General features: G+C 37.3%; 1 protein-coding gene across 1 annotated transcript in view; it reads left to right on the top strand.

The window, feature by feature from the left end:
* The window catches only part of MUSK (muscle associated receptor tyrosine kinase), a 329,242-nt gene that overhangs the window by 120,156 nt on the left and 184,390 nt on the right, over positions 1–24,696 (top strand). The window contains exons 6-7 of the mRNA XM_053700005.1: positions 15,445–15,569; positions 23,156–23,315. Of these exons, the coding sequence (XP_053555980.1) occupies positions 15,445–15,569; positions 23,156–23,315 (285 nt within the window). The remainder of the gene's footprint in view (positions 1–15,444; positions 15,570–23,155; positions 23,316–24,696) is intronic.

Below are 24,696 nucleotides of genomic sequence, written 5' to 3'. Positions count from 1 at the left end.
CTAACTTCAAGTATTAACCCCTAATCTGCCGACCGGATCTCGCCGCTACTCTAATAACTGTATTAACCCCTAAAGCTAAGTCTAACCCTAACACTAACACCCCCCTAAGTTAAATATAATTTAAATCTAACGAAATAAATTAACTCTTATTAAATAAATTATTCCTATTTAAAGCTAAATACTTACCTGTAAAATAAACCCTAATATAGCTACAATTACATTGTAGCTATTTTAGGATTTATATTTATTTTACAGGCAACTTTGTAATTATTTTAACCAGGTACAATAGCTATTAAATAGTTAAGAACTATTTAATAGCTACCTAGTTAAAATAATTACAAAATTACCTGTAAAATAAATCCTAACCTAAGTTACAATTAAACCTAACACTACACTATCAATAAATTAATTAAATACAATACCTACAAATAACTACAATTAAATAAACTAACTAAAGTACAAAAAATAAAAAAGAACTAAGTTACAAAAAATAAAAAAATATTTACAAACATTAGAAAAATATTACAACAATTTTAAACTAATTACACCTACTGTAAGCCCCCTAATAAAATAACAAAGACCCCCAAAATAAAAAAATGCCCTACCCTATTCTAAATTAAAAAAGTTCAAAGCTCTTTTACCTTACCAGCCCTGAAAAGGGCCATTTGCGGGGCATGCCCCAAATAATTCAGCTCTTTTGCCTGTAAAAAAAAACATACAATACCCCCCCCAACATTACAACCCACCACCCACATACCCCTAATCTAACCCAAACCCCCCTTAAATAAACCTAACACTAAGCCCCTGAAGATCTTCCTACCTTATCTTCACCATGCCAGGTCCACCGATCCGTCCTCCGAAGTCTTGATCCAAGCCTCCGAAGTCTTCATCCAAGCCCAAGCGGGGGCTGGCGATCCATAATCCGGCTTAAGTCTTCTATCAAGCGGCGGCTGAAGAGGTCCAGAAGAGGCTCCAAAGTCTTCATCCTATCCGGGAAGAAGAGGAGATCCGGACCGGCAACCATCTTGATCCAAGCGGCATCTTCTATCTTCATCCGATGACGAACGGCTCCATCTTGAAGACCTCCAGCGCGGATCCATCCTCTTCTTCCGACGTCCAACTGAAGAATGAAGGTTCCTTTAAGGGACGTTATCCAAGATGGCGTCCCTCGAATTCCGATTGGCTGATAGGATTTTATCAGCCAATCGGAATTAAGGTAGGAAAATTCTGATTGGCTGATGGAATCAGCCAATCAGATTCAAGTTCAATCCGATTGGCTGATTGGATCAGCCAATCAGATTGAGCTCGCATTCTATTGGCTGATCGGAACAGCCAATAGAATGCGAGCTCAATCTGATTGGCTGATTGGATCAGCCAATCGGATTGAACTTGAATCTGATTGGCTGATTCCATCAGCCAATCAGATTTTTCCCACCTTAATTCCGATTGGCTGATAGAATCCTATCAGCCAATCGGAATTGAAGGGACGCCATCTTGGATGACGTCCCTTAAAGGAGCCTTCATTCGTCGGTAGTTCGTCGGGAAAGGAGGATGTTCCGCGTCGGCGGGATGAAGATTCAAGACCCGGCTTCGACGATGACCTCGCCCGGATAGAAGACTTCTTCAGCGCCTCTTGGAAGATGACCTTGTCCGGATGGAAGATTTCTTCAGCGCCGCTTGGAGGATCACTTCATCGGATGGAAGATTTCTTCAGCGCCCCTTGGAGGATAACTTCTGCCGGTCCGGATGTCCTCTTCAGTTCCATCGGTGGCTCGGCTGAGTGAAGACAACTAAAGGTAGGATGATCTTCAGGGGATTAGTGTTAGGTTATTTTAAGGGGGGTTTGGGTTAGATTAGGGGTATGTGGCTGGTGGGTTTTAATGTTGGGGGGGGTTGTATTTTTCTTTTACAGGCAAAAGAGCTGAACTTTGGGGCATGCCCCCACAAAAGGCCCTTTTAAGGGCTGGTAAGGTAAAAGAGCTTTGAACTTTATTTAATTTAGAATAGGGTAGGGCATTTTTTTATTTTGGGGGGGTTTGTTATTTTATTAGGGGGCTTAGATTAGGTGTAAGTAGCTTAAAATTGTTGTAATATTTTTAAAATGTTTGTAACTTATTTTTTTATTTTTTGTAACTTAGCTTTTTTTATTTTTTGTACTTTAGTTAGTTTAGGTAATTGTATTTAATTGTAGTTATTTGTAGGTAGTTTATTTAATTAATTTAATGATAGTGTAGTATTAGGTTTAATTGTAACTTAGGTTAGGATTTATTTTACAGGTAATTTTGTATTTCTTTTAGCTAGGTAGTTATTAAATAGTTAATAACTATTTAATAACTATTCTAACTAGCTAAAATAAATACAAAGTTACCTGTAAAATAAATATAAATCCTACAATAGCTACAATGTAATTATTAATTACATTGTAGCTATCTTAGGGTTTATTTTACAGGTATGTATTTAGTTTTAAATAGGAATAATTTATTAAAGTATAGTGTAGTGTTAGGTGTAATTATAACTTAGGTTAGGATTTATTTTACAGGTACATTTCTCTTTATTTTAGCTAGGTAAGCTATTAAATAGTTAATAACTATTTAATAGCTATTGTACCTAGTTAAAATAAATTGAAAGTTGCCTGTAAAATAAAAAAAATCCTAAGATAGCTAGAATATAATTATTATTTATATTGTAGCTATATTAGGGTTTATTTTAAAGGTAAGTATTTAGTTTTAAATAGGATTAATTTAGTTAATAATAGAAATATGATTTAGATTTATTTAATTAATATTTAAGTTAGGGGGGTGTTAGGGTTAGTGTTAGACTTAGGTTTAGGGGTTAATAAATTTATTACAGTAGCGGAGGTGTAGTGGGGGCAGGATAGGGGTTAATAAATTTATTATAGGTGACAACGGTGTAGGGGGGGCAGGATAGGGGTTAATAAATTTAATATAGGTTGCGGCGGGTTCAGGGAGTGGCGGTTTAGGGGTTAAACTATTTATTTATTTGCGGCGAGGTGCGGGATCAGCAGGATAGGGGTTAATAACTTTATTACAGAGGGCGGCTGTATAGGGGGGCAGGATAGGGGTTACTAGGTGTAATGTAGGTGGCAGCGGTGTCCGGGAGCGTCGGTTTAGGGGTTCATACATTTATAAGACTTGCGGCGGGGTCTAGGAGCGGCGGTTTAGGGGTTAGTAACTTTATTTAGTTGCGGGGGGCTCCGGGGGCGCCGGTATAGGGGGTAGAACAGTGTAGTTTAGTGTGAGTGCTTAGTGACAGGCTAGCAAGAAAGCTGTCAAACAGCCGAAGAGCAGCGAGATTGGATGTGTGATAACTCTCACAGTCCGCTGCTCATCGCCCCGCAGCTTTTTGACAGCTTTTTTTGATAACTTAGGCATATTTTTTCAGGTCCGCGGCGGCGAAGGTAGGCGAGCTTAGGCGGGCGTATTGGGCCGGCGAAGTCAGAAAAGTTGACGGCTTGATAACTACCCCCCAGTGTTTACTTCAGAATGACTCCATGAAGATCATCCTTTTTGACTAGGGTGGTTTAACAATGCCTTGCAGCTTCCATGCTCTCCAGAGACGTAGAAATAGTTTGTAACTGGTATAAAGGTGTTTTACAGAAGATAATACTATTTACATGTATGAGTGAATAATTAACTGCACAATATATTTGTGAGATGCATGTATGAGGCAAATATAAGTGAAAATAAGTGAATACAGGGTATTTGGGAGGGTCAGCAGATTTCTCAGACCTTTGGGGGCAGAACTAAACCTAAAACCTTCCACATTCATTTTATCCAAATCTATATGATAGATGCACTGTAAACCAGATATTTATTTCACAGTGCATATGCAGCAACTCCTGAGAAACCAAATTAATGTTTGTCACCAAGGTCTGGAGAAATTGTATTTTCAATCCAAAACAAACATTTGGCTCTGTAAACTTGTTAAGCCAAAAAATATAACATGCATTTAAATACCACTTTAAAAAGAAAAAAGAAAAAACAATATGTGTCACACCACTTTACGTCAACAGCTGCTTTTAGTCGTAGCTGTCACAGTTTTGATATGGTCAGGGATTTTACAAAAATTGTCATGCATAATTGTACAGATATTGTTAAAAAAACAGTTTCCTAAATATTTTATTATTCACACAGTTTTAAATTATATGTAGTCAGTCATGTATATTGAGGTGGAATTGATATGCATAAATGTGGAACTAATAAATAAAAGATTCTACTAAGTAATGTAAAGTAATAAAGTAATGTAAAGTAATGGACATGGACATGCTAATAATAGTGACAAAATATGCAAATGGATTTAAACAGTATAGATTTAGTAAAGGGGACATTAAATGGATGTGCAAGTAAAACGATTCAGATAGTGCAAGTTTATAGAGCAACTTTCCATTTTATTTTTTATCAAATTTACCTATATGGCAGCAATGTTTGTAGCAAAGTTTTATACATACATTTCTCAGGACACATTCCTTCCTAGGTTTACTCTTCAACAAATGATAGCAAAAAAAGTAGATTTGAAGTAAACTAGAACATTTTTTTAATTGTATTCTCTAGCTGAATCAAGAAAAAAAAATTGTAATACATTTTTATATTTTCTTTTCCAATCAAGCCATCATTACAAATACCCTTCTAAACGTGACACAAAGTACAATCCAATTTAAAAAAAAAAAAAAGCTTTATTGCAAATAATATGTAAACAAAATATCAATAAATGGAATTGCATCATTTCAAACAATTTATGAGAAGAGTCCAAAGGGTCGATTTATTAAATGGCGGGCGGATATGATTCACTGTAGCTAGCAGGGGTTGTCAATCATCCCGATCGTATCAGAGGTGGCGGACAAATTAAGGGGCAGCGGTCTGATGACCACTGCTTCTTAACTATTGGCTGCAGGTTCACTTATGCGAGCCTGAACAGAAGCTACATAAAGCTGCATCTCGCAGCTTTATGAATTGTGCCCAATGTCTGTTCTTTCATGTATATAAAAGAGAAGTTTAACAAGTCAAAAAAAATTTTTGTGTGTATGTGAAAAAAAAGTTATGTAAAAGCTATTTACATTTCAACTATGATGAAGTACTCGATTGTGCCTAGGAATCTCGTGCTCATTGGTTCATAGGAACAACTTCCAAAGGAAAAAAAACTTTTTATTTGGTACAAGAACATTATTAAAAAAAAAACAGGCTTTACATTTTTAAAAATTATCTATCAGATAGAACAGGGATTTATTTATTTTAGTATTATGCCCCTTTAAGACATATTTAGTATTTTATGTCAAAATGATACAACAGTATAACCATTCCCTATTGTCACATTTATATTTAACAGGATTTTTGGTAGATTTATATGTAAGAAAAATATCAATTGACAGTAGTTCAATAGCATGTTTGTCACTATTTATGTTAGTGGTGATATAGTTTTTGTGTTGCCCTGGTCACATGGCAATATGCTGCCCTCCTCAACCTAAAAACTTTAGCTCATCTTTGATTAATATTTTTCTCACAATTGGAGGCCAAGAAAACATTGAGAAGTCCTGCTCACCCACTTGATTACCAGAGATTAGGGATTTGCAATAGTTCATAAATAAAACTGTACATGGGATCATGAAATAAAAATACCTCTCAAAAGTTGCTGCTCCACTAAGGCTGCTTTAAGCACAGGTCTAGCTATGCTAAGCCAAATACACCATTGATATCTAACGTTTCCAAGAGAAAATATAACATTTATGGTGTTCATTAAGAATTTATTTACCACTGTAGCGTCACATAAAACAATCAATGTGCAGAAAATCATCAAAAAAATTCAGGTAAAAAAAAAATGGAGCCAATCTAATACTTTAATTACAATACCAAACCATACTAAATAAAACACGAATAAACATTTTAGCCTGAATGGAAACAAGTTGAAGGAGTTAAAGGAAAGCAAATATATACTTATGCAGGAAATGTGGACTGACATGCAGTTACATATTGCCTGAATCGCTGGGATGAAAAAGAACATTAAGCAGACCAGATGTTTTAGTCGTTTACCTGGCAGGAAATTACTTAGGACAAGAAAAAACATGTGACCTCATAGGACAATTAAGTGATCTAGCACATAACACTTACAGTGACCCACAGCTATATTAATGCACTGATCATGCAAAGCAAAAATTGACAGCAATATAAAACACATTTTAAAGGAACATATATCTATATAATTGTTAGTTTAAATATTAATCATTTCACAAAACCTTATTTTTTTTTAATAGAAAACTTAAGGACATTAAAAATATGTTGTACACAATGCAATATTATTTTGTTTTAATTCCTAGAAATCATGAATGCAAAAAATGTGTTTTATTATTTCTGTGTGTTTTTTATATTGTACACAGTAAACAGCAAAACATTAATTATTATTTACTTAATAGGGTCGATTTATCAAGTGTCGGGCGGACATGATCCGCTACAGCGACATTGCTAAATGCCGAAAGTATACGCTGTCTGCGTTTAACACTGCACAAGCATTTCTTGTGAAATGCTTGTGCAATACCGCCCCCTGCAGATTTGCGGCCAATCGGCCCCTAGCAGGGGGTGTCAATCATCCGATCGTATCTGATCTGGATGATTGCTGTCTGCCACCTCAGAGGTGGCGGATAAGTAAAGGATCAGCGATCTTAAGAACGCTGCTTCTTAACTTATGTCTTCGGCGATCCTGACGGCTCACGCAGAAACTTCTGCATTTGCAGCTTGATAATTCGGCCCCAATATCTCTATAAGATAGGAAAAAACTGAGAATGTTAATATTTTGAATAGGAAGGAAGACCTCCCTTTGGTACCTCCCCTGAGGTACTTTGCTTGTTTTCCATCCTAGAATGTTTCATTGCCATATGTAGTACAGGTACAGAGGAACTTCCTCATTGTTGGTGGTGCAAGGGGAAGTTTTTAGAGTCCATATTAAATGGCACGTGGTGATGTCACAAGAAAGTGTAAACTCCCTACTAATGCAGTAGCAGTGAGCCAATGTACTGGAGGAAGGGCTTTGCAAGTCTGTATCAAAGCACCCAAGCCACTTACAGGGAAACCACATTTTAAAGAGGAGAGTCTGCATGTAACCTTTAAAATTCTGTTTAATCTGAGGGGAGGATTCTAACAAAACCTTGTACCACCCTGTTTTGGCTAGAGTGAAAAGTAATCACTTCCCTCTAGGATGCAACTGGTCACTATTAAAAGGTGATCACCTGCTTCACTAGAAACAAACAGGTAGATTACTAGTTATGCGCGCTATAGGGAATTTAACGAATGCAACAAAAGTTGCGTTATTTCGCCCCCTCGCTGTCATTACAAGTTTTGAAACAGCCGGCTTGTGTGTGCCATATGGTTGCGTTGAGCTCTATACCGCACAAAATACAAGTGCTGTTTTGACATGCTCGTGCATGCTTTCCACATAGATATCAATGGGGAGAGCGTGTCACAAAAAAAACTAACACCTGCAATCACGGAATGAAAAGCTCCGTAACGCAGCCCCATTGATGTCAAAAAGTAATACCCTAACATAAACCCCACATCTAAACACCCCTAATCTGCTGCCCCCGACATTGCTGCCACCTACATAATGTTATTAACCCCTAATCTGCCGATTCCAATATCGCCGCCACCTAAATAAATCTATTAACCCCTAATCTGCTGCTCCCGATATATAGCCGCTACTATACTAAAGTTATTAACCCCTATTCCCCTGCACCCCAACATCACCCACACTATAATAAATATATTAACCCCTACTCCGCAGCTCCCCGACATCACCGCAACTAAATAAAGCTATTAACCCCTAAACCGCCAGCCCCCCACATTGCAACAACCTAAATTAAACTATATTAACCCCTAAACCTAACCCTAACGTAACCCTAACCCTAATGTAGCCCTAACCCTAACACCCCCTAACTCTAACATCATTAAAATAGAGCTAAAGTAAAGTTACAATTAACTAAATAAAACCTATTTTAAAAAAAAAACCTGATTTGAATAAGCAAATAGAATGAGAGCTGCTTAAATCCTATTGGCTGATTCAAATTTTTCAGCCAATAGGAATGCAATGGTAACCCCAGTATAAAAGGGGTATCTTGCATTTGAATCCACAGTGTGCGGCGAACGATTGCATGAAGAGGACCTCCACGTCGGATCGATGGACCTCTGCCTGGACCTCCGCCTTGGATCTTTGGCCTGGACCTCCGCCTTGAACCTTCGCCTAGACCTTTACCTCCGTGCATCGACCGCTCCGCCTCCGCAGGGATGAAGAAGATGCCGGTCCCGTGATGGATGAAGATGGAGCTGTCTGGATGAAGATAGAGCCACCGGGATGAAGATGTAGCCGCCGGGATGAAGATCCTTCAGCAACTGTAAGTGGACCTTCGGGGGTTAGTGTTAGGATTTTTTGGGTGTTTTTTTTTTTTAGTTTAGAGTTTGGAATTTTTGTAAAAGAGTTAAATGCCCTTTTTAGGACAATGCCCATACAAATGCCCTTTTCAGGGCAAGGGTAGCTTAGCTTTTTTTTTAGTGTTAGGTTTTTTTATTTGTGGGGTTGTTTGGGTGGTGGGTTTTACTGTTGGGGGGTCTTTGTATTTTTTTTACAGGTAAAAGACCTGTTTAATGTAGGGCATTGCCCTACAAAAGGCATTTTTAAGGGCTATTGGTAGTTTATTGTAGGCTAGATTTTTTTTATTTTGGTTGGTATTTTTTATTTTTATAGGGCTATTAGATTAGGCGTAATTCTTTTTTATTTTTTTAAATTTAATTTTTTGTTATTTTTCGTAATTTAGTATTTGTTATTTTTTGTAATTTAGTCTTTTTTATTTTTTGTAATTAGATAGTTTGTAATTTTATATAGTATAGTATAGTAGTGTTAAGATTATAGTAGTGTTAAGATTTTTTTTAATGTGTAATATAGTTATTTTAATTTAATTTGAATCAGGCAATAGAATGAGAGCTGCTTAAATCCTATTGGCTGATTTGAACAGCCAATAGGATTTTAGCAGCCCTAATTCCTATTGGCTGATTCAAATTTTCCAGCCAATTGGAATGCAACAGTACCTCCAGTATAAAAGAGGTAAATTGCATTTGAATCCTCAGTGTGAGGCAGATGATTGCATGAAGAGGACCTCCGCCTGGACCTCCGCCTTGGACCTCCGCCTGGACCTCTGCCTTGGACCTCTGCCTGGACCTCTGCCTTGGACCTTTGCCTAGACCTCCGTGCCGGTCCCACGATGGATGAAGACGGAGTTGCCTAGATGAAGATGGTGCCGCCAGGATGAAGATGGAGCCAGCCGGGATGAAGATCCTTTAAGCGGGACTTCAGCAACTGTAAGTGGATCTTCGGGGGTTAGTGTTAGGATTTTTTTTAACTTTTTTGGGTGCTTTTTTTTTTTAGTTTAGGGTTTGGGCTTTTCATAAAACAGCTAAATGCCCTTTTCAGGGCAATGGGTAGCTTAGTTTTTTTTAGAGTTAGGGTTTTTTATTTTGGAGGGTTGGTTGGGTGGTGAGTTTTACTGTTGGGGGGTCTTTGTATTTTTTTTACAGGTAAAAGAGTTGTTTAACTTAGGGCAATACCCTACAAAAGGCCCTTTTAAGGGCTATTGTTAGTTTATTGTAGGCTAGATTTTTTTTATTTTGGGTGGGCTTTTTTATTTTTATAGGACTATTTGATTAGGTGTAATTCTTTTTTTTTATTTTTTGTAATTAGATACTTTGTAATTTTTATAGTAGTGTTAGGATTTTTTTAATGTGTAATATAGTTTATTTAATTGGTAGTTAGTTTAAAAATAGTTTAATAGTTATATTAGTTTAATTGTTAGTTTAAACTTAGTTTTTTTAATTTGACAGGTAAGTTTTAATTTAATTTAAGATAGGAAAATTGTAATTTTGAGAATCAAAGTTTTTTATTGAGGGATACCAGGAGTACAAAATTAAAGCACAATAAACATTATACAAAGAGTAAATACATTATATATCACAGGCTTGTACATTCCTAAAGTCTCCAGTATAATATAAAATAATCACGGTCTGGCGTTCCCTCTTTTCTATTTTGTTTTGTTTCCTATGTAGATACATAATAAAATGATAAAATGATAGAATTTAAACAACCCTGGTAGATTATACTTCCTATAGAGTGGTACATTAATTATAATAAAGGTGTATTTATTTTTGAAGGATTGACAAATTATAGGGAATCATAACAAGTTGCTCCTATTAGATACACGTGAACAGGGGGCAAAGAGCCTCATTTTCATGATAAACAAAAGACTAAGAGCAACTTATGACAAAGTGATGTTTGTAGCGGGTTAATACCGCTTATTTATCCACCTAATATAAGAGTGGATTATAGCTATGAGGGCGGGGGACGGAGCTATAGATTCTATTAGAGTTTACAGACTTTCCAGGCTGTCATCATTATAGCTGAAGTCTAGACATACGCTTACGTAGAAATCTGCTCAAATATCCTGGGTTTTTGTGTATAATACGGGTCAGATTACATTCTGGAACAATTATTCTCATAGCAGAGTATCAGGATGTATGTAACATGAGATATAAGGTAGATAATATGAAACATAGTATAAAACGAGATATAAAGGGCTTCTAGAGGAGCTCCTCTCCTGGGGAGATGCCACCTGCCGGCGACAAGGGAAAAGGGAGTAGGGTTATGACCCGCAGGCAACAAGTACCGGCGGGAAAGGAAGGAGAGGAGTCCCTTCTGTATTATTTACGTATAATGCCAATTCCACTGGCCCGGCCGCAACCAGCAGAACAAGCCTAGATTAGTATACCGAACCCTTTTAAGTAAACATACATTATCCATGTATACTGCAACCTCCTGACTCTCAATTAGGGTGTCTAAAGTGAACTTTCTAACTTAGAATGATTTGAAAGTATAACTTTGACAGCACACAATATGCCCTAGATCTGCTTTTCAAACCTCCATTTTCTGTATGTAGTAGCTTGATTAATTGGTTAGTTAGGTGGCCACTTATGGGCCATTAAAGTAGAGGAAACTGGTACAGCCTATGGTAACCAAGTTAATGGACTTATATGAGTTTCAGAGTATCCAATAACAGTCAGCGGGTAAGCACCGCTTAAAATATAGGTTATTGGACTAGAATAAACAGATTAGTAACTGAAAGTGAAAATATAATGGTAAAAGCTAATTGGTGATGGAGGAGTTTTAGTATATACCTTAGGAGTGTAGAAAACTCCCGCTGGAAGGGAGTGTATAGGATATAAAGTTGAGCTGACTGTGATTTAGGGGGAAAAAACACATGTACTTTTATTTGACTAAACTATAGTATTTTTGGGGTAAATGAAGGTATATGAAATGGGAAAAAAACAAGTCCTCATGATGGTAAGGATGGTGTGGATTTCAGCTAAAGCTGCCTGCGTAATGAGGGAGATAATGGGGTATTAATAACTGATTACCCAAGCTGTAGAGATCTGCCTAAGAGTGTAGTGTGATATCCAGATGCCTAATTGACCTTATAAAAATGCAATTACAATCCCCATGGAGCACCTGGATATGAGTACATGAGCAGCCTGCATATATAGATAATCTGTTATGGAGGCATCATTTAGGAAATAGGCATACATTAGAGGTCGTGATAGAGATGGCAGGATCTTCATGTCCAAGAAAATATATGCACAAAACATGATAATTGTCAAAACAAGAATTTCAAAGACCCCCATTTTTTGCAGCTGTGAGTAGTTAAGAGGGATAACCAGTCATCCAACCACCTATGAACCCTATAATGTAGGTAGTATTGACAGGCCATACTAATACTACTGGATCCAGTAACACTTAGTAGATGAGGAAATATAATTTTACTTTTAAGGGAGACATTGAAGTGTATCAATAAGGGTATTCAGTGGGTTAGCACCGTTTGAGGGAATATGCAAAAAGTTAAATTAAAATAGAATATTGAACTTGTAATTCAGTATACTAGTGGAAGGTTCTGAGGAGCTATTTAAACCACTAATATAACATACCTGTGGTGTAGAAGGGCATTATACTAAGATATGGAACCACTAACGGTTCATATAGTCACAGGTAACTTTGGTTTCTACTTACATGAACAAGCAAACCAAACCATGTGGCTAGAGAATAAGTGTAATAATATAGCAGGTAGTATAAAGTAATAAAGGGCAGCATAGTCAAAACTGGCTCATTTACAGAATTATAAAGCGGCCCACCAAAACACAGGACATAGACATCTAGGGTTCTAATGTAAAGTAAAAAAGCATATCTCAGGCATCATCACATACCATAAAAAGCTAAAGAGGTATAGGGTAAAGAGGAAACTGATTTGTTTGCTGCACCATAAATACATTAGTAATATTCAGCTAGTTAAACATTATAATATTTCTACCTGTCAAGGCAGGATCATACATGCTTATTATGGGCAGTCTATTTGAGAGGTGATATCCTGCGACATCAAGCAGGCTACCCCAAATCATGTGCAAGTGTCTAGCAGCCCCCAGAGAAATATATACAGTGACAAGGCAAAAGTAAAGTTAACAGAGTAAGGACTCATATAAACACTGAGTAGTGGAGAACAAAGTAGAAAAATTACTGTGTAGCACGTAAATAGAATTTTCAAACAACAACATAACCAGAGGCCCCATATAGAGTATTAAGTGGCAATACCACATTCATCCTATACCACACTTCAGCAGTTGAACCAGTCCATATGTGATGACCAGAAAAGTCCAAGTCAGCTTGCAAAAGGTCTCAGAAACATCTTCACGCCCCGGGGCCAAGGATCTGATAGCGAATAACTTCCCATATGCTGCAAGGTTCTGTCTCTTAGTTTGTCTGGTATGTACTCGGGAGCCTCTTCGTGTCTTCTGCACTAAGGATTGATCTCCGCGACTCAGGGTACTGATAGTGGTTTCTTTGCATAGCTGGAGACTGGTCATAACCTCCTGAGCCTTTGCCGGCAAGGGTACTTCCACCACTCTATTTGTTTGCGCAGCAGCATGAGGCTCACCCGTGTTTATAGGGCTGTCAGGATTCCACAGATGCGGGACGGGTCTCCTCTCTGCTGGCACTATACCGGTTCTCGGTGCGCTTAGCTCGATGCTGATCAGTGTAGACGGCTGAGTGAATTCTACAGTTTAGCGGTCCACTAACTGCGCATCGCCGTTTACTTCTGCCGCCATCTTGCCTGCATGGCTGCCTCCGCAAGCAGATCTAATTTCTTGTATAAGATCATCCACCCCACATATCAGTTTCCGCTCCAGATCTTTTAGGAGAGTTTTAATTAGTAAGCGGGGATCCTCCTCCATGCTAAGTTTCTCCATCAATGTAGTTCGTGGGGGATGCCTAATAATTAAAGTCTAGGCCTTCACTACGGCCTCTAGAAAGTCCAAAGCAGCGCTCTGATATAGTTATATCCGTCATGAAAAAGCAGCCTTTAGCTCAGTAAAATGTCTTGTCAGTCTTCTGCAGTTAAACACCTCAGATTTTTGTATTAGCAGGATAAATCTGATGGAATATTTGTTATATTAGCAGAGCTTCATATTTTTGCTGCCTGTCAGGTCCGCTGCCCAGACACGCCCCCGGAAAATTGTAATTTTAATATAAAGTTAGGGGGCGTTAGGTTTAGGGGTCACTAGTTTAAATTAGTTTATTTAGATGTGGGGGGCTTCAGTTTAGGGGTGACGATGTTGGGAAGCAAATTTTATTAGTGGCGGCGATGTCGGGATCGGCAGATTAGGGGTTAATAACTTTAATATAGTATTTGCGATGTGGGAGGGCCTCGGTTTAGGGGTTAATAGGTAGTTTATGGGTGTTTAGTGTACTTTGTAACACTTTAGTTATGAGTTTTATTTAACAGTTTTGTAGCGTAAAACTCATAACTACTGCTTTCAGATGGCGGTACGGATCTTGTCGTTATAGGGTGTAACGCAAGCTTTTTAGCCAGAACGCAAAACTTGTAATGGCTGCGCTATGGAAATCCCATGAAAAAACATAATTTTTACTTGTGCGGGACAGATGTTGCGTTACAGGCTAAAAGGCTTGCGGTACAGCTATATCAACAAGACTTGTAATGGCTGCAGTGCTGTTTTAACGCTGAAATGGCATTTTTTTCAGCGTTAAAAGACGAACGCACAACTTGTAATCTACCTGATTGTGATTTCTAGTGACGGGGGCTACAGAGCCCCAATTATTTAATCTAATATAATTAGAGGGTTTTAAGACCCCTCATGAAAAATAGGGAATAACTCTCTTATGAATGAAGGGTCACATCCCCTCTAATATTCAGGGGATCCCAATGGTAATGAGTCAGGGGCTCTGGAATTACTATTATGCAATTTTGCCATTAGCATTGTCTAAATACCCAAATATTGAGAAAAAAAACATTAAATATCTTAACAATTAAAAAAGCTCTGAACCAATTAATGCAACATTTTTTCTCATCTTTGAATTCATTAGAGGGACACAAAACACAATTTTCTTTCATGATTCAGATAGAGCATGCAATTTTAATCAACTTTCTATTTTACTCCTATTGTACATTTTTCTTCATTCTCTTGCTATATTTATTTGAAAAAGCAGGAATGTAAGCATAGGAGTGCTTGCTGATTGATGGCTACATTTAAAGTAGTGTTATTCCCGTTTCAGTATTTGGATAATGGTAATTCAAAATTTTATTTTGTTTCTATAACTTCCACTCAACAACAAAAATAAATAAATATAGCCTGTAAAGAGACATTAAATAGTAAATACATTATATAAGCATAGTATTTAGGTTATTTCCCCGCCGCATGTTGAAGTCTAGCTTTCACTGCATTCCAGCCCTGATGTGGTTTACACATTTGCAGCAACTCTCCTTTAGATACCTGCAGTGAAGCCTAGGTTCCAAAATGGCAGCACCCATGATTAAAGGGAGGTGAATAAAATGTTTTTATGTTTTATGTTTGTGTCGCTTTAAAAATGAGCAGTCTATTTCCAATTGCATTTGCACTCAGCATACTGTGTGGAGTGGTTACTTGAAATAATTAATTTCAGTGTGTGTACATAGCCCCTCAGTTCCTCCCTTAGTACAGCCACTGGTGCACAATATATTATGGTGTAAAAAGAAGTGTTATGTATGTCTAAATTAAAGATTCATGAGTATCGAGGATGAAAATAAATACACAAATGATCCATTATTTTTCAGTTCCTTGTACTGTAATGACCCCTTGTATATATATCAATATAAAATAGCATATTGAAATACTTTATATTAATTATTTTATATTAATAAGGGTAAATACATAACAGAAAACAATCTTTCAAATTAAAATCCAAATCAAATCTTATGAGTGTTAGTAAACAACCCTTGTTAGAGTTATGTTTTTCTTTTTTCCCAAACCTTAATGATGGTGGAAAGATAAAGGATGTTGCCTTCATCTTTTTTTCTAGTGGTTGCCAGAATAATAAAGTCTCCAGAGTCACAGAATGTCACATTTGGCTCAGATGTGTCATTGAGGTGCACCGCAGAAGGCCTTCCAGTTCCAACAATCAGATGGTTTGAAAATGGAAAAGCTGTAAGTACAGTTTTATTTATTATTTATTTACCCCATTTCATAAATAAAAGAACACAAGTTTAATATGTATTTTAAGAAACATTTAAATTCCATTCCATTGTAAAATGACTTTATTCTCCTGGTATCCTTTGTTGAAAAGAATATGTACATAAGCTTAGCAGCAGCAACTATACGTTGTAAGCTTGCTTGTGATTGGTGGCTACACACATTTGTCTTTTGCTATTGACTCACCAGTTATGTTCAGCTAGCTCCCAGTAGTGCATTGCTGCTCAGGAACTGACGTTAACCTCATGTTTAACCCATTTGCAGGGGTTAAACAAACAAGGATTTTATTGGCACCAATACTGCTTTTTTATCTTTGAACTGATCACAATCTAAAAGTCAACACCATTTCAGTATTGGAAAAATATTGAATTGGGTCAACTTTGGTGATCAAAATCCATCTGACCACAAATTATTAACTTAATGACTTAATGACTTAATATTGATAACACAGATGACACATTGAATCTAACAGCCAAAGACACTTGATAGATGCTCACATTCCACAGACTGATGATAGATAACAATATCACCCATAGATCTGCCCAAAAAAACAAAATGGTGCTGCACATGCCAACAACAATGATTGCCCTTTTTGATGCCTTTTGAATCAAGGCAAATAAGAACTATACTTAAAATGTCATCATCATCAGTTAAATGAAATGTAAATGTAAAAACAATAAAATATTGAGAAGATATTGGCAGTTATGAAATCGATACAGATATCAGTACCAATAAATAACTATCAGTAAATGATATTAAAGGGATACTAAACCTAACTTTTTCATGATTCAGATAGAGCATACAATTTTAAGCAGCTTTCTAATTTACTCCTATTATCAATTTTTCTTTTATTCTCTTGCTATCTTTATTTGAAAAAGCAGGAAAGTAAGCTTAAGAGCCGGCCCATTTTTGTCTCTGCACCTAGGTAGTGCTTGCTGATTGGTGGCTAAATGTAGCCACCGATCAGCAAGCGCTATCCAGGTGCTGAACCAAAAATGGGCCGGCTCTACGGATGGGTAAATGTGCTAAAAGTGTAAATTGTTTGGTAGAACGAATAGTATGTGGAAATTCGTTTTGGACAATCAAATGTTGCTTAAAATGAAAATCCATTAATATTCGGTAATTCAATATTACTTTCGTTTTAACAAATACTATTCAGAAGTTCAATAGTTCATGTGGTAGGGAATGTAGTAAATTGATACATAATGAATACAAATATATCAATTTCAATGTTTCTAGTAATATTTAAGGAAAAAACTCACCCACAGATGAGGTGAGCCAGAACCCCCAAAGTATGCAAGGGTCCTTAAATACATAAAGACAGGGAATTCAGCACTTCTTTTAATCTTCAAGTCTAAATTTATTTATCATTGTCATAATTGACAGTAAGAATATTTGGCATGTCTCAGTGGTGGAAATGTGACACATCCCCAAATGCACAAACGTAAGCATCCATCAATATCATTAAAATAACATACAAATTGCAGTTTCAAATATATGTACAAATTAAAAAGAACAGTAAAAGGCACTGTATATGTCTCAAATCAATAGGGAACAACAACACCACAGCCGTCACCAGGCTCCACAAAAGGATGTTGCCTGAACGGGTGAAAAATAGGATCTATGAGGCCCCCTCAGACATATCGTATACACACACACTATGTGAAAACAATATGATACTAGGAGAGAGTCAAGCAACACCCGTCCTCTACTAGCCCCAACCTGCCCGGAAGGGAAATTAGCTAGTGAGGAAAACTCCTCCGGGATCTATGCTGAAACGCTCCTATACAAACACTGCACAAAGTATCGAGATACATCAAGTAACGACACCTGCAAACAGATACAGGTACAGAGTGTTATGCAGTAATGATATGCTGAAAACAACTCATACAGTCTTTAAGCATGGAGGACAGTTGTAAAGCCATAAAACCCGAGCATATCCTTTTGGCTTGTATATCGTCCCTTCAGTGCGGGTTTCTGTGAGCCAGTTAACGCACAGATAAAGGCAGGTTAATACCTTGACAAAAATCTCAAAAGTGATCAACAAAGGCCATGGGATATTTGTAAATGTTTTTTTTTTAATGTTTCTATTTCGAATATTTCATAATTTGAATATTACATTTAATGAGAACATTATAAATACTATTACAAATATATAGATTCAAATTTTTTTGATTTGAATATTGCCTAATTTGAATATTACATTTAAAGAGAGCATTAGAAATATTATTACAAATATATAAATTTGAATTTTGCATTATTCGAATATTACATTTAAAGAGAGCATTAGAAATACTATTACAAATGTATAGATTTGTATCGAATTATTAGAAAATTTTGAATTGAATATTAAATTTAAAGAAAGCATTAGAAACACTATTACATAAAACTAATGTTAGAATGTTGTGCAAACATTCGAAACAAACAAACAAATGTGTTAAATTTGCCCATTCGCCCATCCCTAGCCAGCTCCTAACCTTACATTTTTGTTTTTTCAAATAAAGATAGCAAAAGAACAAAGAAAATGTAATAATAGGATTAAATTAGAAAGTTGCTTAAAATTGCATGCTCTATCTGAATCATGAAAGAAAAAAATGGGTTTAGTATCCCTTTAAAGAGACACTAATTTCAAAATTAAACTTTCATAATTAATGAAATGCATGCATTTTTAAAAGACTTTCCAATTTACTTCCATTATCAAATTGTGCACAGTATTTTTACATACACAAGTTTCTAAGGCACCAGCTCATACTAAGCATGTGCAAGAGCTCACAGAGTATATGAATATGAGCCTGTGAATGGCAAAAGGCTGTCACATAATAATAATAATAATTATTATTATTATCAGGTATTTGTAGAGTGCCAAAAGATTCCGCAACGCTATAAACATAGGCGTTATACAATGTAACATTTATAGGGTTTAAATAGGTAGAGGGCCCTGCCGAGAGTTGCACTGTTGTAGTCGGCTCTTCTGAGGGTGATCTACAAACAGCTGGGCTCATAGGCTTACCTGCTAACGGGTTCAAGGGGATAGCAATGGAGTTAGGAAAGGTTATTGTAGGTTGTATGCATCCCTGAATAGTGCAATCTTTAGGGAGCCCTTGAATATTTAAAAACTAGGGGAGAGTCTTGTGGAGCATGGCAGAGAGTTTCACAAGATGGGAGCCAGTCTGGAGAAGTCCTCTAAACGGGAATGTGAGGAGGTAACAAGAGAGGAGGAGATTGGGAGTAGAGCGAAGGGGTTGGGAGGGAGAGTATCTGGAGACAAGGTCTGAGATGTAGGGGGGAGCAGTGCAGTTGAGGGCTTTGTATGTCAGAGTGAGAATTTTGTGTTTAAGGCTGGAGGCAAGAGGAAGCCAGTGAAGGGATTGGCAGAGCGGTGCAGCAAATGAAGAGCAATGTGTAAGAAAGATGAGCCTGACAGAGGCATTCTTTGTGGATTGTAAAGGATCTAGGCAGCAGCTAGGGGGACCAGATTGGATGGAGTTGCAGTAGTCAAGGTGGGAAAGGATGATTGAGTGGATTAAAATCTTAGTTGTGTCTTGTGCAAGGAAATGTCTAATTTTAGAGTTGTTTTTAAGGTGGAAGCGACAGGCTTTAGCCTAGGACTGAATGTGAGGAGTGAAAGAAAGATCTCAGTCAAGTGTGACCCCAAGACATCGGGCATGTGGGGTAGGGGTAATGATGGAGTTATCCACAGATATAGAGAAGTTGGGGGTGGAGATTTTTGAAGAAGGGGTGAAAATAAGGAGATTAGTTTTGGAGAGATTTAGCTTAAGGTAATGAGAGTACATCCAAGATGAGATATGAGAAAGACAGTTAGTGACACGGGATAGCAAGGAAGGAGATAAGTCTGGTGCAAAGAGGTAGAGTTGGGTGTCATTAACAAATGATATTGAAACCCGTGGAGGAGCAACAAATTGAATCAGCTTTCAAACTTTATCAGAAAAAATCTACTGCTCATTTAAAATTCAGAATAAGTGCTATTACAGTATCGTTTTGTTATGTTTGTCTAGGTAATGCAATTAAACTGTATGTAATAGTCCATTAAAAACTAATTTTAATTAAAAATATTAAAGACCAGTCTATCAAATTGCAAAACACACACACGTGTACTTAATTAACCCCTTAACGACCAAGGACGTACGCCATACGTCTTAAAAAAATACAGTTAATGACCGAGGACTTATGGCATACGTCCTTGGTCTGGAAAGCAGCTGGAAGCGATCAATGGCCGGTATCATTGGTGCGGGGGGAGCTTACGTGGGAGGCGGGTGGGCGGCCATCGATGGGCCATATGACGTCGAGGGGGGGGGCGGAATCGGGGGCGGGATCACCGGGGGCACGCACATGCGGGCACACGCACGTGCACGGGAGGGCAGGGGTGGGCGCGTGCACAGGGTGGATGCGGGTGGGAACGGCTACACTACAGAAAACAATTAAGATTAAAGTTGGGTAAAAGTATTTTTTTTTAAAAATCGAAGTGATCTGGGAGGTGGAGGGGGGTTGTTCTTTGGGGGGGAAGCTACACTACAGAAAAAAAAAAAGAAAAAATAATTAAAAAGCATTTTTTTGCAGAAACTGGGTACTGGCAGACAGCTGCCAGTACCCAAGATGGCTCCCAGTAAGGCAGAGGGGGAGGGTTAGAGAGCTGTTTGGGGGGGATCAGGGAGGTTGGGGGCTAAGGGGGGAATCCTACACACAGCATATGTAAATATGCTAAAAAAAATAAAACATTTTTTAAAAAATACCTTTTATTTTAGTACTAGCAGACTTTCTGCCAGTACTTAAGATGGCGGGGACAATTGTGGGGTGGGAGAGGGAAGAGCACTGTTTGGAAAGGGATCAGGGGGTCTGATGTGTCAGGTGGGAGGCTGATCTCTACACTAAAGCTAAAATTAACCCTGCAAGCTCCCTACAAGCTACCTAATTAACCCCTTCACTGCTGGGCATAATACACGTGTGATGCGCAGCGGCATTTTGTGGCCTTCTAATTAGATCCCAGAGAAGCATTTACAACCATTTGTGCCATAATTGCACAAGCTGTTTGTAAATAATTTCAGTGAGAAAACTAAAGTTTGTGAAAAAGTGAACAATTTTTTTTTATTTGAGCGCATTTGGCGGGGAAATGGTGGCAGGAAATATACCAAAATGGGCCTAGATCAATACTTTGAGTTGTCTACTACACTACACTAAAGCTAAACTTAACCCTACAAGCTCCCTACAAGCTCCCTAATTAACCCCTTCACTGCTGGGCATAATACACGTGTTGTGCACAGTGGCATTTCGTGGCCTTCTAATTACCAAAAAGCAATGCCAAAGCCATATATGTCTGCTATTTATGAACAAAGGGGATCCCAGAGACGCTTTTACAACCATTTGTGCCATAATTCCACAAGTTGTTTGTAAATAATTTCAGTGAGAAACCTAAAATTGTGAAAAAGTGAACGATTTTTTATTTTATTTGATCGCATTTGGCGGTGAAATGGTGGCATGAAATATACCAAGATGGGCCTAGATCAATTCTTGGGGTTGTCTACTATACTAAACTAAAGCTAAAATTAACCCTAGAAGCTCCCTACATGCTCCCTAATTAACCCATCCACTGCTGGGCATAATACACGTGTGGTGCGCAGTGGCATTTAGCGGCCTTCTAATTACCAAAAAAATATGCCAAAGCCATATATGTCTGCTATTTATGAACAAAGGGGATCCCAGAGAAGCATTTACAACCATTTGTGCCACAATTGCACAAGTTGTTTGCAAATAATTTCAGTGAGAAACCTAAAGTTTGTGAAAAAAAATTGTGAAAAAGTGAACAATTTTTTTTATTTGATCTCATTTGGCGGTGAAATGGTGGCATGAAATATACCAAAATGGGCCTAGATCAATACTTTGGGACGTCTTCTAAAAAAATATATATACATGTCAATGGATATTCAGGGATCCCTGAAAGATATCAGTGTCCCAATGTAACTAGCGCTAATTTTGAAAAAAAGTGGTTTGGAAATAGCAAAGTGCTACTTGTATTTATGGCCCTATAACTTGCAAAAAAAGCAAAGAACATGTAAACATTGGGTATTTCTAAACTCAGGACAAAATTTAGAAACTATTTAGTATTGGTGTTTTTTGGTGGTTGTAGATGTGTAACAGATGTTGGGGGTCAAAGTTAGAAAAAGTGTGTTTTTTTCAATTTTTTCCTCAAATTTTATAAATTTTTTTATAGTAAATTAGAAGATATGATAAAAATAATGATATATTGAGAAAGTCCATTTAATGGCGAGAAAAACGATATATAATATGTGTGGGTAGAGTAAATGAGTAAGAGGAAAATTACAGCTAAACACAAACACCACAAAAATGTAAAAATAGCCTTGGTCCCAAATGGACAGAAAATGGAAAAGTGCTGTGGTCATTAAAGGGTTAAACTCATTAACAAACATAAAAGAAATCACTCACTGACAGGGGCCAAGTTACTTCTAGTAGTGTTTGTTGATCGTATGGTTGCCAACCCTCTCTTACCTAGTCAAAAAGGATGATATTCCTGGAGTCATGCTGAAATAATCGATGACTCCAGACTAGTCGTCAGAAGACATCTGGAAGTATGCCCACAGGCCGAAATATTTAAATGAGATGACTCTAGAGTCATTCACTGGCTGTTCATGCTTACCTAATCAGTTAGGTAATCTGCTAATTTCTAAAGTCATCACAAATAATTGTTTACCTTATCTGATGACTTTAAAAGCCTGCTGATGTCTGATGATGTACAAATGACTTCTAAAGTAGTTTGATGACCATCAAATGACTTGTGATGGTCTCTAAAGTAATTATGTTAGTCTTAAGTTATTTCCAGGGATCTCCCTTATTTGCCCAAACTTTTTTACAATATCCTAGGCTCCCTTATTTAATTGTTCTTAGAACATTGTATCCCTTATCATTAACAACATGTAAAATCTTCATTCCAGACATGTAATATTGTACACTTGTACTCTTATTTAGTTAATAATATTGATGTATCTGACAGTTTAATGTCTTTACTATCACTATCCCTTAAATAAGAAATATAATTCATGGATTTGCAGAAAGTTGTTGAAAATATTAAGCAGCTATGTGAATTAAGATGATTTGTCTGAAAAATGTTGCTGTACCAAACTGTATTGAATTGTAAAATAAAGTTTTTTCCCCAGTAGCTACTGTGTAATTTGTCAATTTTCTTATGTGAAATTTGTTGATTCCTTAGTCTCCTTTATGTTGTGCAAAAAGTTGGCAACCCTAGTTGATCAGCTATATATTATCATTCTTTGAGGGTGTCTTTGTGGGAAAATGGAGAGTGAACCTAGTGATTAAAGCTTCTTTTTTTTCATGCTAACATAAAGTGTAACTGTGTCTTAACTGATCATTGGCTGCTTTATTCGTGAACATTGACACACCATAACAGTATAAAACAAATTCATATATTTTTAAAATGCCATCTTTTAAATGCAACAAATAAAAAGAAAACTATGTCCCTTTAACCATTGTCACCTTTTGTTTTTGACAAGGTTCCAGCAGAATCTGTTGAGGAAACTGTCAAAGATGGAGTAATATTTTCAAAATTGCACGTGTACGCCACCAGACCAAGGCTGTTTACCTGTATGGCAGATAACAAGCACAGTGGCAGTTTTGGCACTGCAAAATCAGCAGCAACGATCAGCATATCAGGTATATCAGACAAATAGTTCATTATTTTAACAAACTCATATATCACCCTTTATATGTGTTAGTCTATAATCATTTATGTGAGTACAAGAAAGCATACAACATTTAAACATATGTGAATAGAAATGAGTAAACTGAATTTCACTAAAACAATAGCTTATGCTTTGAACATCGCAGATAGAGAACTTTCAGACTTGAGAAGACGGTTCCCGTTTGAATGGTCCACTGAAAAAAATTGTCATCTCGGGGTATACTTATTGCATGACATCTCTACAACAATATCAAGTAATTTCACTTCATTACTACAAAAATTTAGAGACCTCAAGAACCTTTGGAATTCACCATGTCTTTCGTGGTGGGGTAGAATAGCTGCTGTTAAGATGAGCCTGTTACCCAAATTAACCTACTTTTTCCGTTGCTTACCAATCCCTATTTCAAAACCCTTATTTGTACAATTTCAGCAAATCTGTAACTCTTTTATTTGGAAAGGGGAAGAGACCCAGGGTAGCTTTGAGATTTTTGCATAATCCAGTGCTAGCAGGGGGAGCCGCCATGCCTAATCTTATTGCATATCACAAGGCAGCTAGATTAATGCACAATTTGGCCTGGGGAGATACCACAACCAACAGTAAATGGTCCATGCACGAACAAGCATCAATTTCCTCTAAGATAAATCTATATGACCTCATTTGGATACCTAAACATATGAGAAAAATGAACCTATCTGAGAATGTTATAGTTAACTCCAACCTAAAATTTTTGGGCAAGGTCGCCACACAACTATAGTCTCACCCCACCCTTCCCCGATTCATTCGATCACAGGACTTTTAACAGCACTGGCGGACTTGCACCCAGATATATGGTCAGAGGCAGGTATAGTGTCTGTTTCTGACTTCTTTATTAATGGTTCCATCTTCCCCATGACAATCTTCCAAACTAAGTTCCCTCAATCACCTTTACTCCACTTTAAGTTTCTAAGATTGAAAAGTGTATTAAGATCTTGGGGCTTCCTGGATGAGCCTTTGAGACAGGTAATCGACTGGGAAAAGAGATGGGTCATAGGTAAACGAATTCCAAAGATGTTCTCCCTATCATACGTGGATATCCTTAGATCTCCCACTTTCTGCAAAACACTATATATTAAACAATGGGAGCGATCATTAAAGTTTGATGTTGGCAAACAATCCTGGTCTGCAGCAGTACTACTTAAAAAAAACTGCATTACATAGTATTTCCTACCTAGAACTGCAATTCAAGATTCTGACCCAGTGTCACCTGACTCCCCAAAGGCTCTTTCAGATTTCTCATATACATTCCCCGCTGTGTTGGAGAGGTTGTGGGAAAATAGGATCCCCCTCACATATGTGATGTCGATTGCCCAAAA

The sequence above is a fragment of the Bombina bombina genome, chromosome 2 (genome assembly GCF_027579735.1).
Source record: "Bombina bombina isolate aBomBom1 chromosome 2, aBomBom1.pri, whole genome shotgun sequence".
NCBI classification, from domain to species: Eukaryota; Metazoa; Chordata; class Amphibia; order Anura; family Bombinatoridae; genus Bombina; species Bombina bombina.
Note: the sequence above shows the minus strand (reverse complement) of the source record. Positions and strands in the feature narration are given on the sequence as shown.